Consider the following 13,832-nt stretch of genomic DNA (forward strand, 5'->3'; position numbering starts at 1 on the left):
CCCAGGGAGGTGGTTGAGTCACCATCCCTGGATGTGCTTAAAAACTGTTTGGATGTGGTGCTCAGGGACGTGGTTTAGCAGAGGGTCGTTAGGGCAGTTTGGTTGTGGTTGGACTCCATGATCTTTTAAGATCTTTCCAACCTGAGCAATTCTATGATTATGGCTGCTGCCTTCTGAGCTGGGACTGCCCCAAGCCTGGTTCCACTCTCCTTGTCAAGGGGAGCAGGTTTTGCAGCTAGAGAAGTGCCCAGGGCTGTGTGAGGTGGGCGCTTTGACGTGTTGCCAGAGGGAGCTAAAGTAGAGCATTCTCCATAGGAAAGGGCTGTGTGCTCCTGACGCTCTGCAGACCAACATGCAGTAAGTTTAATGCTGTAGGATAAAACAAGGCTGCATCTCCGCTCTCTGTTGATACCCCAAAAACTCAATTTTCCATCTTCCCCAACCCAGGCTTTGGATCATGGCAGGGCGCCTCAGCTGGTAGTCAGGGAGTGACCTGAGGATTGTTCTGTCCCTGCACCACTTTCCTCTGTGCACCTTCAAGCCAAGTTCACCAGCATGTACTCTAAAGCAGTGTGGTCTGACCTGCTCAGCTGTATCTTCCCAGCAGCCTGGAGTGCCCCGCAGAGCAGCTTTCTCATCAGAAACTTCTGAGGATGCAGCAGGTCCCAAAAGCTTTTCATTTCCTGGGCTTGCCAAGTCAGTATTAACCCACAGCCCAAGCGTGGATGTTCTGTACTGCTAAAAATCCCACACCTGACACCAGGATCCAGTGCCTGGAGCCACTCCGTGGTGGGGGTGAGAGCAGAGGGCGATGTGGGCTGCAAAGCCTGTGCTGCTCCGTGAGCAGCATGCCTTGCTTTGCATTCCTGACTGAGCACTGGGGGCCGGGCTGCCAGGAAGCCCAGATCTGCCTAGCAGCCAGCTCCCTCAGAGCCCAGGATAGCAGCGGAGCAGTCTGCTGCACCCCGCCAGCAGCGCTGTGTGCCTGGCGTCGTTCCTCACCTGACAGCTGCACGGCCTCTGTGGCCACCACCCAGAGCTGTGGTTGCCACCTTGGCTGCTTGCACCATGTCTAACAGCCCCTGCCTGGGTATGATGAGGAGGGCTGCGTGCCCTGAGCGCCAGCAGCTGGCCCAGTTCCCTCAGGAAGGGAAAGTGCAGGCGATGTCTGAGCATCCAGCTGCTTTCTATAGAGCACGTCCTGTTCCAGGGCCGTCTGTGGGCTCTCTGACCAGGAGTTTATTGTACTAAAGGGACAGAGAGCTGAGCTGTGCTGCTAAACATCTCCATGGGATGGAGAATGACCCCTGAGGAGTGTCCTGTGTGCTTGGATGGGCATCCCTCCCTGCTGTTTCTCCCTGTTTGCTGCCATCCAAGGGAGCTGCAGCCTGCAGTAGGTGGGCTTTCGAGGCCAGCTGTCCCCTTACTCACGAGGCATCGGACATCCATCTCCAGCAGGCACCCCTCAGTAGCTCTGTGTTCTCTTTTGCCCATGCAGAACCAGCCCCAAAGTTATGTACGGAGCTCTTTATTAGCTCTGTCCACAATAAAGTTTTCTATGCCCTTTGCTAAATAATTTCCTCTTTCTTACTTCTGGCAGCCGTTCGTTTCGCCGCCCTGTTGGTGATGCCCAGCTCTGCCATCCAGCACTGTGCCCCACCAGGCTTTGCCCTTTGGCTGTGGATGGCTCTGGGGATGTTCAGAAGGGCTGCCTTCAGGAAGCCCATGGGGTTTTGGGGGGCCCAGTGCTGCAATCTGTGTGCCAGCAGGATGGGCTGTGCCACGGTGTGGGCTCTGCTCTGCACATAGCAGGACTTTGTGTGCGTGAGAGGTGTCTGACTTGGGTGTGTTGGGCGTTAAGGATGCATGCTGTGCATCCAGGAGTGGAAATGGTGACGCTGGGATGTCCTCAGCTCCCAGGAGAGCTGCTGTGCCCCAGCAGAACCTCCAGAAGTGCCGCTCAGCATCTGAGCTGCCCCCCGCAGCAGGCTGTCCCAGCAGCAGGACGCGGTGCCCCGGGCTGCCCAGCTCCAGCAGGAGACACTGTAGCTTTTTAGAAGGAATGAGCGGCGTGTCCTCAGGATGCTGACAGCTTTCTGGAGCCCTTCCCAGTGCCGGGTTATAAATCATGGCCCCGTCCACCCCTTTGCTTTCATCATGCGGCGTCTTCTCTTTGAAGTCAGGATGACCTTCCTTTGGGAAACGCCTTTGATGTGACCGTGCTGGGAGCGCCCCGAATGAGGGAGGAGGACGAAGCTGTGACCCCTGTGCCCCAAACCTCACACCGTGGGGCAGAGCAGCGGGGCTGGGCACGCCTGCACACCCCGTGTGCTGTCAGACACAGCTAAGCCCCGCTAATGCCTTCTGGACGAGCTGTCTCCAGGGTTACCATATACATATTGCACAACCTCTGAAACACTTCCCTCTGTTTTGTAGCAACTTGCTCTATAGGAGCGGCGTTCCCACGTAACCTCATCCCACCCCGCTGCTCCCCGGTGGGCCGAAATCACTGGCAGTGCCCACGGGAGGAGGATGGGGTGCAGGGGGTGCGCGTCCCTGCTTGGGGTGCACTCTGAGCTCAGCATCCTGCAGGTGACCTGGGGTGGGATGCACGCCTGGCACAGACCAGGGTGAGCATCGGACCAGTGCTGCTCCTCGGGTGCTGGGAACACCCCGATCCCTTCTGGAAATCATCAGAAGGGGAAAGTCCCCGGGGTCTGGGCACGGAGCCATGGCTGTGCTCGGCCCGTGGGACCTCCTGCTTGGCTCCAGCCTGAGCCCCGGCCTCCTCCCGGCCTTCCTTCCTGTGTGAGGAGCTGCAGGAGCCAACAAGGACCTGGCTTTGACAGGGCTGTCATAGTGACAACAAACGCACAACAAACCCCGGCCCTTAGAAACCAAAACCTGACCTGCTCGACCCGGCCCGTGAGGCAGCGATGGGGCAGCAGGCCCAGCTCGGCTCCGGGCCCTTCTCACTTGGCTCCCCAGATGTGCCAGCCCTTATTCACCCAGAAGTGTCGCCCCTCGGCTGCCACCCTTTGGCCGCTCAGACTCTTTGAGCTCCATCCCAGCAGATGTTCAGCAGTCCCTGGGGTGTCTGTTTGTGAGATGTGCTCGAGGGCATCCTGCTCTGGGCTCTCCATTGGACCAGATGACCTCCAGCCTACAAGAGCAGTACGAGGCGGGCAGAGGAGGAAGGCTCGGTGGGTGCTTGGCAATAGAAGCATTTCTGCTTTTCTCTTAGTCTCCAAGGAGATTAAAAAAATATATCCATAAAATAGCAAGAAACATCCAACTTCCTCCTGGCTGCCACTCAGCGACAGCTTCTTATTGCCTCTCAGCATGGCTCCGTGGACCCCCATCCAGGAGCTCGGGTGTTAGGGACAGTTCTGCTCCCCAAGTGCGGTGAGGCAGTGGCACAGCTGCCCAGGGCTGGGGAGGATTCACCATCCGTGGAGGCATCCCAGCGCCGCGGGGATGTGGCACTGAGGGACGTGGGCAGTGGGCACGGTGGGGTCGGGGATCCGAGAGAGATTTTCCAACCTTTGATGACGGAGGAGTGAGGATGGAGGATGAGGGAGGAAGGACGGGAGAGGGAGGACGCGGGGATGGAGCTGCCGGTCCTTTCTCATAGAGCCAGGAGGGGCTCCGGATGTCACAGCGGAGCCGGGTCCCCCCGCTCCCATTCCCTCCCGGCTCCCCCTGCACAGCCGCTGCGGGCGGACACCTCCGGCCGCGTGTCGGTCCGGGCAGGGCGGGAGGGGGCGGCCCCGCGTTCCGTCCCGCAGCCCCTCCCGCAGCCGTGGGCCGGCGCGGCGCCAGCGCGGGGCCTTAAACAGCGGCGGCGGCGGCGGCCGCGCCCAGAGAGCGGCACCGGGAGGTGAGAGCGGGACAGGCACCGGGAGCCGGCGGGGGGCGGGGGGGCACCGCGGGGTCGGGACCGCTCCGAGGATCCCGATCTCTCCCTTAGGGGTCCTCATCCCCCGGGGCCGCGCCTTCCAGCCCTAGCGACGGTCGCTAGGCAACGCAGCCCTGCCCTTAGTGACGGTCGCTAGGCAACGGGAGGGGGGCTGAGGGGGGGAGCCGCGCTGGAGTCGGGCGCGGGTCTGGGAGCCGGCTGAGGACTGCGGGCGGGTGGTGGCCAGGACCGGCGTGGGCTGTCGCGCTCACATCCCAAGCCGCCGTCCCCGAAGACATCTCTCAGCCGTCGGCAGCATCCCGGTGGTGAGGGGCCGCTCCACCCCGTCCTGCGGCACCATGGCGGGGAGCTCTGAGATGGCATCGCTGGAGGAGAGCTTCCGCAAGTTCGCCATCTATGGCGACACCAAGGCCACGGGGCAGGAGATGAATGGGAAGAACTGGGCCAAGCTGTGCAAGGACTGCAAAGTCATCGACGGCAAAAGCGTCACCGGCACTGACGTGGACATCGTGTTCTCCAAAGTGAAGTAAGTGACTGGTTGGGGTCTCCCGTGCCTCTCCATGGTGCAGTGGGTGTTGATTGTAAATCAGTGCAAATCTGCAGAATGGGAAGCTCAGATTTTGAAGCTCAGATTTTGAGTCATGCACAGAGGAGGTGGGAACCCAGCTTCTCATCCAACATCCCAACAGGAGGATGCTCAGGGCTGTACAATGGGGTGTGGCACAGCTTTGAGCTCAGGGAGGGCTCTGACCTGGGAATGCTTTGTGGTCCCCGTGTATGTGGTGGCAATCAATGCTGCACCAGGGTGCAAAAGTGACAATGGATGGGGATGCTGCTCCCCCCTCACTGCTGTCTGGGTTCTCTTGTTCCCAGCTGGAGCCAAGTGACTTTGGGCACCGAAGTGATGCCAATGGGGAAGAACAAAGCACAGCAGCTCTGTGCCAAGCTGGGCAATGAGGGGAGGTCAGAAGCAATGATGACAGATGCACAAACCCTCCCATCACCAGTGCCCAAATCCCCAGTGAGGTTTAGGCACAGAGGGCTGTAACACCACTGGGCTGCAAAGCTCCTAGAGCCCATCTGTTCTGACCAGTGCAGCCCTACTGCGTTTTGGAGGTGGCTGAGGAACCCCAGGTTGGGAGAAGAGCATTCTGGGGTCCTCACCATGCGGCTTGGACCAGCACAAGGTGATGCTCACAGCATATGTTTGGTGCTTGCAGAGGGAAGACAGCCCGTGTCATCAACTACGAGGAGTTCAAGAAGGCCCTGGAGGAGCTGGCCCCGAAGCGCTTTAAGGACAAGGGCAAGGAGGAGGCGTACGAGGCCATCTGCCAGCTGGTGGCTGGGAAGGAGCCCATTAATGTGGGCGTCACGGTGAGAGCAGGGGGCACGGGCTGAGGATGGGGCTGTGCTTTGTGGGAGCCCTATGGGCTCGGGTTTGGGTTCCCGGTGGGCGTCAGGAACAGGCATGGGGTCGGGATGCTGGCTGACCCGCTGCGTCCACGTCCCTGTGCAGAAAGCCAAGAACGTGGGCGCCGTGGAGCGGCTGACCGACACCTCCAAGTACACGGGGTCACACAAGGAGCGCTTCGATGAGACGGGCAAAGGCAAGGGGAAGAGCGGGCGGGAGAACATCGTGGACAACAGCGGCTACGTCAGCGCCTACAAGAACGCGGGCACCTACGATGCCAAAGTGAAGAAGTAGGGACTGCCCCACGCGCCCACCGCCTTCGGTCACGTTGGCCTCGGGACACGGCCGCAGGGCCTGGGAGGCTGCACCGGGGCCGGCCCCACGCTGGCGGGATGTCGGATGTGACGGGCGAGCGGCCGGGCTCCGTCTCAACGCCGCGTCCGTCCTTCGTGCATCACCCCCTGCCTCTGCAGCGCTGCTCCATGGGGTGCCCCGCCGGCACCTCGGCCCTCCCTACCTCAGGCCCTGTGGGACCGCAGCCCACCCTCCCCACCCCTGGTGTCGCAGCCTTCCCATCGCCCCATCGGGATGCCGCTTGCCATGGGTCCCATCTCCCAGTGCAGCTCCCAGAATGGGGTCCAATCACCACCAAAGGTCCCCGAGCCCCCAGCTCTGCACCCACGTGGGCTCCCACTGCCCCCAAGGAGCCTGAACCAAAGGATGCCGCAGCCCCGCGCTGTCACCCCGCAATAAAACCCCCTCCGCACTGACGCCCCGCCTCTGGTTCCATCCGTCTGTCCATCCCTCTGTCCTTCTCGGCCAGCCCCAGGGCTCGCTTCCTGGCTGGCCCCGAGTTGCCTGAGCAACCGCAGGCACAAACACAGCGCCTGGCTCCGGCCCGCGCTCTGTTTGCAACCAAACACACCGTGGGCTCCTGGTAACCATCCCTGGGAAGCAAGCAGCCGCGCTTGGGCTGGGGTGGCGCTTGGGGCAGGGCGCTGCCACCCCAACGCCCGCAGTGTCAGCACTGCCCGAGCGCCGGGCTGCTGCTCACAGCGCTGCAGGAGCTGCTCACAGCTCGGCTGCCCGCCAGCTCACATCCCTCTGCACCGCCCTCTGTAAAGGCAGGAGGCTGTGGGCTGACCCTGGGCTGGTGCTGACATCGCTCCCTGGCACGGCGATGGGCTGGGGGTGTCAGCCCCGCTTCGAGCAGCTCATACGAGGGTTGTGGGGCTGCCTGTGCCCCTTGTCCAGGGTCCTTGCCCCTTTGCTGATTCCCATTATCTGACTGCAAAAGGAGGCATGAAATGCCTGGGGCTGGGCTGAACCACGGTTCCTAAGGGTCAGCACTACTGCTACCCATCCCTGTCCTTCTGCAAGTGGAGGATGTGATGAGGCAGGACATTTTGCAATGAGGTGAGCAACCAGGCCAGTGGGGCTGACAAAGGACAGGAGGAATGGAAATGCCCACATCAGGGCAGCTCTGTGAGGGGCTGTGGGACCCCTGGGCAAATTGGGGATACTGGGAAGGTGTCCCTAGGGTACTGAAAAGCTCATTAACGTGTTGATCTGATCACAACCTCTCCCCAGAGGCCAAAAGTGCTGTGTTTGCCCCAAACCCTCAAAGCTCAGTCATTGGCCCAAGGATCTGATGTGCTTTTGGGGAATCGAGACCCAACCACACGGCCTACAAATGGTGAGGATGCAATGGGCACACGGCTGGACCTCTCTGCTGGGTTGGGCAGCACAGACATCCCACTCCTACCAAGCCAGCCCCAAGGCAAGCAGTGCTGACAAAGACCCAGCAGGGTCAACTTAAAGAGCAACTTTGTCGGTGGGGTGTTCAACATGGCAAGGAGGGGCTGGCCAACATCGATACTCCCACCTAAGGTTTGGGAAGGCTGTGGTGATCACAGGGATAGCTGATGTAAAGAGACAAATGTCATATCTCACTTCAGACAGGGTAAGGAGGAGGATCTGGAGAGCAGCTTTTCAGTCCCCAGGAAGGTGGTGGGGCAAACGCTCCTGGGAGGTGATTCTGGGCAGGTGGAGGACACGCAGATGACAGGGAACGGCCACCAAGGACCTACAAGGGCATGGCACACCTGAGCAACCCCATGGCCTTCTACAACAAAGTGGTGGGTAGCCAAGGGGAGGAGTGTGGTTGGTTGTGATTATCTTAGTGGTCTTTTCTCTTAATGATTCTATGACTGTAGACTTCAGTGTGGCATTAGCATGGTTTGCTCCAGGAGACACAAAGAACAGGATGGCTGGGTGGGTGGAAAACTTGTCAGGCCACCAGGTTGGGGCTGACCAGTGAAGCCTGACGTGGTGCCACGGGCTGCTGGGGCAGCAGAGGGCTTGAGACATCATCAGCAGGGCTGCCTTCAGCCATGTGAAGTGACACAGCCTAAATGGGGGGCTTGCAGCCACTTCCCTTTGCTAATGAATTGGCTCTGGCCAAGCATTTGCTCCAAGGTTGGCTCCACACCAGCTCCAGAAAGCTACTTCACAGCCAGCATAACTCCCTAGCAGCAGAGGAGCCAGCAGGCAGAAGGTGTCTCAGCCAGCATTTATGTCACTTGCATTTATCGAGGTCCCAGCACTAAGCTTGCAGCCCATTTTTTTCCCTTTCCACACGTTCCTTTCCCTTGGCTTGGGAGAGGATATGGGATGGCAAGAGCAAATGCACAGCGTGTCACTGTCAGCCCAAGGGAAGCAGGAGGACTGGCTGGTGGTGGAGGCAAAGAGAGGGCAAAGCCTTCAGGGCAGCAGGAACATGGTAAAGAATGCATGGAGACACAGAAGCACAGAATATCCCGGGTTGGAAGAGATCAGGATCATGGAGTCCTCCATTCCTGCTCACTGGTACCAGTAGTTCTGTACCTGCTGACACCAGCAGTCATGGTGCTCATTAATTTATCTTCTCTTTCTGCAAGCTCATTCCTGTGCTCAAGCAGATCCAAGGCTCTCCTGAGCAGAAGGCAGGACCCTGGGCTATGAGCTTCCATAGGGAAAAGGGCCTCAGTAGGGTGGGGGCAAGAGGCCTTCCCCCTTGCAACGGAGGTTAAAAAAGACCATGAAAAACTGAGGTTTCAGACAAGCTCAGATGTAACTCAAAGCCTGAAACACAGAACCATTATGGTTGGAAAGACCTCTAAGATCACCCAGTCCAACCATTGACCCACCCCCACTGTGCCCACTGTGCCCTCAGTGCCACACCCCCACTGTTCCCAAGCACCTCCAGGTTCTCCAGCACCTCCCTGAAGTATCAGGAAAGATGAAGCCATCCTCTCTGAAGACAAACAGACCAGCTGACTTCGGTCCTTGGATGCTAACTTTGACCACTTCCAAGGGAAGCAACAAAACCTCTTCCTTGTGGCCACGTCACTGAAATGGAGCATCGTTTATAAAGACACATTTTTGGCCTTGATGGGTGCATGGGAGCGACCTCCTTCACTGCAGGATCCAGCACGTCCCCTTGGTCAGCACAGATCCAAGGGGTAACGTGGCTGACGATGGGCAGCCTGAGACGTTTTTAGCCCAATGAAGTCAGCCTGTGTTTGATCTGATGCCTTCCTGGGCTCCTTGCTCGGGTGTCATGAAGTTCACATAAATAAATCAGAAACTGAGGCCAAGAGAAGCAATCAGTGTCTGGCAGCACGGAGTGCACTGCTCCCTCTGCACAGTTCCGGGCTCTTGGCATGGCTGAAGCCCTGTGGGAACGCCAGCTCCATGCTGGAAACTTTGTGAGCTGCTCTGATGAACTGCAAAGCAGACACAGTGAGGCTCTGCAGCACGAAAGCAGCTCCATGCGTTTCGAACTCACCCCCTTTGAATGGAGCTGGTGCAGAAAGAAGAAGTGTTAAAGTTGAAGCTACAGCCCCACACTGCTGGAAAGAGTGATGCTATCCAGGTGGGACGCTACCAAAAGATGACCTTAAATTTCCACTCTATGAGCCATTTCTCTGCTTCCCTTGGGAGCTTCCAGGCTGATCTGAAATGTAAAAGGAAGGGCTAGAAGAATTAAAGGAAGGGCTTTGTGCTTTGACAACAACCCAGTGCCTGGGGTGATGGGCTGGGCTCCTCGATGGGTCATTTTAATCTGGGATGTGTGTTTTGGGCAGCCCAAAGACCCTGGTTTGAATACAGATCTTACAAGCAATGCTTCATCGCCAGGCACACGCTGGTACTGATGCAGTGCCATTGCAGAGCAAATTGAATCAACTCGATGCCTTTCCTCCCAGCACGGCATGATCTCAGCTGAAATGTGATTAGATGGGAGCCATCCCCATGTCTCGTTAACCCCATCAGTGCAGCAGGAGGACAGGGGCAGAGAAATGGAGCCGGTGCAAAGATCAGATTCTCCAGCAGGACTCTGCATGGGATATAAAAACAAACACAGCCCCTGCTTCACACCTGCTCTGCTCTCCTTACGGAGGATGATGGCTCAGCTGCTGCGAAGCAAAGCGCCGGGCAGAGCTGCATGCTGGTCACAGCCCTGCTGCTCCTCACAGCGGGCTGATGGCTGCAGAACGGTGCGATTTTGGGGAGGATGAGCTGCTGCGTGGCTGCTGCAGCAGGAAGACGTCTGTATTTAAAAGAGCCGGGTGAGATTGACACAGAAAAGAGTCATAGGGCAGACAGGCATTCAGCAGCACACACACACTGCGATGATGTCTCAAAAGAGATACATTGTCTTCCATCTATTCAAATTCACACTAAAATATGTATATACTGAGGAAGCCTGCACTTCACCTCTGTATTTCTAGACAGCTACAACCATGACTCATTTTAAGATTGCTTGCATTGCTGTCATACAATGATTAATAACTGCACCCTGTGCTCACCTGCCTGCTAAAACAGCTGGGAGCCCATAGGGGGCTCCCATTGCAAAAGCCTCTCATTTTGACCCGCGATTCTTTTCCTAAAGAAGTAAATCCATTGTAGCCAGGATATTCCTCTCCACCCAATGCACTGGCACATTTCTATCTTGGCTTTCAAGCCTGCAGGCTCAGTGAATGAATTTGTCACTCTTTATAGCTGTGAGGAGACAAAACCACCAACCAACATCGCCGAGGGCTGCAGAATCAGAGGAATGAAACGTCTCTACAGCTGTGTCAGTGCCTGGCAGGTCCTAGGAGCTTCCCAACCCTGGGTGATCCACCTGGAGAGTGATAAATGACACCGAGAGTAACGCAGTGCAGTGTAAGCAAACCTCTGCGCTGCTGCTCCGGGGTGTTTGTTTGGAACACATTCCTAAAGAAAAGAAAAACAAAGCCATTTCCAAAGCATTCATGCATACGTGTGCAGAACCAACCTCAGCAAACAATAGCACACGAGGCACAAGGAGATATTCAGGCATGCTGGCAGGGAGCCGAGGTGACATCAGAAAACAAACCTAAACAGAGATGTTACTATGGATATTTGTTATGATGGGTGGTGGTGGTTGGGTTTGGTTTTTGGTTTTTTTTTTTTTAGGACTAATTGGGAACAAATTTGAGCTTTGGATTTAAACATTTCCTTGCAGCATCTGCCCTGCAGCCCAACCTGCACTGTGCATCTTAGACCCAAGGAGCAGGAGCGTGAGGCTGCAGATCAATGTGGGGTGAAGGCTGCTGTGCTCCTGCCCCATGTTATTGCTGCAGATTCAGCTGGGAAGGTCTTGCAGCCTGGCTGCCCTGGAATTTTCAGCCAGCACAAACTGAAGTGAATTACAAACTAAAGAGAAGATTCCACCTGATGAGCTCCATTCTTCATAAATCCAGCTTCACTCGCTTTCTTGAGGCAGAGCTTTGAGAACAACAAGGAGCTCCGCATGGGCGAACATCACAGCTGGCTGAGCTGGCTTCCTCCTGCAGGTGGAAATGGTACATTGGAGCTGGTGCATCCCACAGCCTGAGGAAGGGAGCAGTAACACTGATAGAGAGCGGAGGTTCAGGCCTGCCCCTGCCTGCAAGAGGAGTACATGAGACAAAACACAAAACCACAGCTGAAGTGCATGAGCAGCACGTGGGAAATGCAGCAATTCCTGCAACTCGGCCACGCGTGGAGGATGATCAGGGAGAACTGCTGCTTGAAGGCTTGCTGTGCAGAGGACAAACAGCATTTCAGGGCTGGACACGAGGCCAAAGCCAGCAGGAAGAAGGCTGCAGAGGCAGAATGATGGGTGTTTGTTTGCCTGCTTTCCTGGGAAGCAGAAGCAGGCAGAGCGCAGCCAAACAGCTCCTCTCCGTGGCCAGCACAGATACTGATAAATAAACAACGCTGGGAAGGGGTGAGAGATCTGGAAAGGATCCTGTGGGATGCTGCTGGCAAAGCAACGGCCAACAGGATGAACAAGAAGGTGCTGGTTGGCCCCAGTATCTTTGAAGGGAGGGGAAGAAAAGGCTTTGAAATGCTCTGCTAAGGACAGGAGGGTTGATGCGTGCTTGGAGCCCTGTTCAGCCCAGGCCCAAAGGAGAGATGTTGGAGGCTGTGGATGCTCCAGCCCTGCAGGCATTCAAGGCCAGGCTGGATGTGGCTCTGGGCAGCCTGGTCTGCTGGTTGGAGACCTTGCACACAGCAGGGGGCTGGAACTGGATGAGCACTGTGCTCCTTTTTAACCCAGGCCATTCTATGATTCTACTTGGCAGGGCTTCATCACCACCTCACAAAAACAAGAGCAACCCCAAAGCCCCAGCTGCAGAGATTTCCAAACGAGGGCTGTGCCAGCAGACACCAGTCCCTAAACTGGAGATACTTGCAAACCAAGTAGGCAACGCTCAACAAACTTCCACTAAGCCAAAAGTAGAGGAGAGCAGCAAACCTGTGGGAACCAATGCCTTGGTGTAAGAGAGGCTGATCCCATGCATGAGGAGTGTCCAGAACACATGAGATGGAAATCCCATTGGAAGCCATCTTTTCTCTCGGTAATTAAATCAGGTGATTAATCCCTTCTCAATTTCGTTATTACAAGGAAGCAGTGCTAATTAAAAACTTCACAATAAGGTTATCTTCCTATTGAATTTCCATTAGCATGCTCACAAAGAGAGCAAAAAGCACCCACCAGAGCAGCACCCATTCCATTAAGTTGTTCAGCAGATTCAGGCTGAGTCCTTTGGACTTTGAGGATTTCTGGCAGAGGTTGAGGAGCTTTGTGCAGCTGTCAGGTGAGCATCCACCAGATGGAAAAGCAAGTTCTGGGCTGCAGAGATACAAAAAGACTGCCATGAAAATTCCCCCCCAACAATCCTATGGGGTATTGTTTAACATGAGCTTTTCCTATGAAGTTACTATCAGTAACAGCACGTCCTGAAAGGCAAAAACTGGTGAGGAGTTTCCAGTGACCTCCACAGGTAGTTTAAACTACGTCCTATAGGGCTTGAAATCTAAAATACTGGCTGGTCATTAACTTATGATGCCTCTAAACCAGCCTTCATGGTACCATTCTGCTGGTATGAGAAGCATGCAGAGCTCTTTGATTCCTGAGCTCATGCCTCCAGCAGTACCCTAAGGTCAGTGAACAGCCAGGACAGCACAGCAACTCCATCAATCTGCTCTATAGAGGTGCGTGCTTCATTTAGAAGAGACTCTAGAAATAAAATGCATGCCAACAGCTTTATAACAGTCTGCAATTAGGAATCAAAGGCTCTCGTAGGTGCCGTATATGCATTGATTTCACCTCACTTCGTGTTTAAAAGACTTCCATGTATCATTTGTCTCTCCTTCCAACCTGAGCAAGAAACCAGAATCCCAGCAGCCTGCTTCATAGCACTGCCCATAGGCATTCTCCAAGCACTGAATCTCTTTGACAGCAAAGCTTTTCGACCAAGAATGGATCCAAGCTGCCCAAGCTGCTGAGGACAACAGCGGCCATCCCGCCTCCTCCAGCACAGCGTGGCCTTGGCTGGAATATCCTCAGCAGCATGAAGTTGGTTCAGAGGGAGTGGAGCAGGTGGAGCAGGAGAGTGAGAGCAGCAGAAGCTGCGTAGCACAGCTGGATGCTTTAATTCCACACGGCACCATTGCATGTGAGAGCACAACTGAAGGCATGCAGTGCGATGGCATGCTCACACAGCTCCAAAGATCACGAGAGCTGCTGCTACCCAAAGCAAAACCCCTCCTGTTTGCTCTGTCCTCTGAGATGGAGAACAGTTGGTTAGAACAGCGGGGAGCAAAGAGAGCCAGGTTGGGCTGGGACCCCCCACATTCTGCAGTGGGTAAACCCCGATTTTACATGAAAGCAGCAGGCTGCCTCCAAGCACATCCCAGTGACACGGCACAGATCTGATCAGAGGTGAGCACACAGCCACGTCAGAGGCACAACCCCATCAGGGCTGTACAGCAACGCAGATGCTGCTCCCCACTTCTAATTATACACCAGCATTAACGATGTACCGACTTAAATTAATTTATTTAAGCACAACCCACTTTCCTGAAGGGAAAATAAAGAATGACAGCCATTTGTTGCTTCCTCACCACATGGCCTACTGCTGCAAGGGCAACACGAGCATCTTCTTG

At 55.9% G+C, this 13,832-nt stretch overlaps 1 protein-coding gene and 1 long non-coding RNA gene across 4 annotated transcripts; one reads left to right on the forward strand and one right to left on the reverse strand.

Moving 5' to 3' along the window:
* The first annotated feature begins 4,101 nt into the window (after nt 1-4,101).
* Nucleotides 4,102-6,100, forward strand: TPPP3 (tubulin polymerization promoting protein family member 3). The gene is made up of 3 exons (XM_042892372.1): nt 4,102-4,445; nt 5,140-5,293; nt 5,436-6,100. Exons 1-3 carry the CDS (start codon nt 4,258-4,260, stop codon nt 5,622-5,624), a joined length of 531 nt encoding a protein of 176 aa, XP_042748306.1. The 5' UTR covers nt 4,102-4,257; the 3' UTR covers nt 5,625-6,100.
* A 1,193-nt stretch (nt 6,101-7,293) lies between these two features.
* On the reverse strand, nt 7,294-13,766 carry LOC122191956. 3 transcript variants are annotated; one of them, XR_006182500.1, is made up of 3 exons: nt 12,379-13,766; nt 9,490-11,185; nt 7,294-9,327 (listed from the first exon to the last, which is right to left on the reverse strand). It is a non-coding gene; the product is annotated as an uncharacterized LOC122191956 (long non-coding RNA). The 3 variants fall into 3 exon arrangements; XR_006182498.1 differs by lacking the exon at nt 7,294-9,327 and having other exon boundaries at nt 9,650-10,589; nt 11,070-11,185; XR_006182499.1 differs by lacking the exon at nt 7,294-9,327 and having other exon boundaries at nt 9,650-11,283.
* Nucleotides 13,767-13,832: the final 66 nt, after the last annotated feature.

The sequence above is a fragment of the Lagopus leucura genome, unplaced genomic scaffold (assembly GCF_019238085.1).
Source record: "Lagopus leucura isolate 7727_CA_CO unplaced genomic scaffold, USGS_WTPT01 107-18_obj-0_obj, whole genome shotgun sequence".
Classification (NCBI taxonomy): domain Eukaryota; kingdom Metazoa; phylum Chordata; class Aves; order Galliformes; family Phasianidae; genus Lagopus; species Lagopus leucura.

Coding starts and splice junctions, on each gene's coding strand:
- TPPP3 (XM_042892372.1), top strand. CDS start 4,258: ATGGCGGGGAGCTCTGAGATGGCATCGCTGGAGGAGAGCTTCCGCAAG. Junction 4,446..5,139: donor ATCGTGTTCTCCAAAGTGAA/GTAAGTGACTGG, acceptor TGGTGCTTGCAG/AGGGAAGACAGCCCGTGTCA. Junction 5,294..5,435: donor CCATTAATGTGGGCGTCACG/GTGAGAGCAGGG, acceptor GTCCCTGTGCAG/AAAGCCAAGAACGTGGGCGC.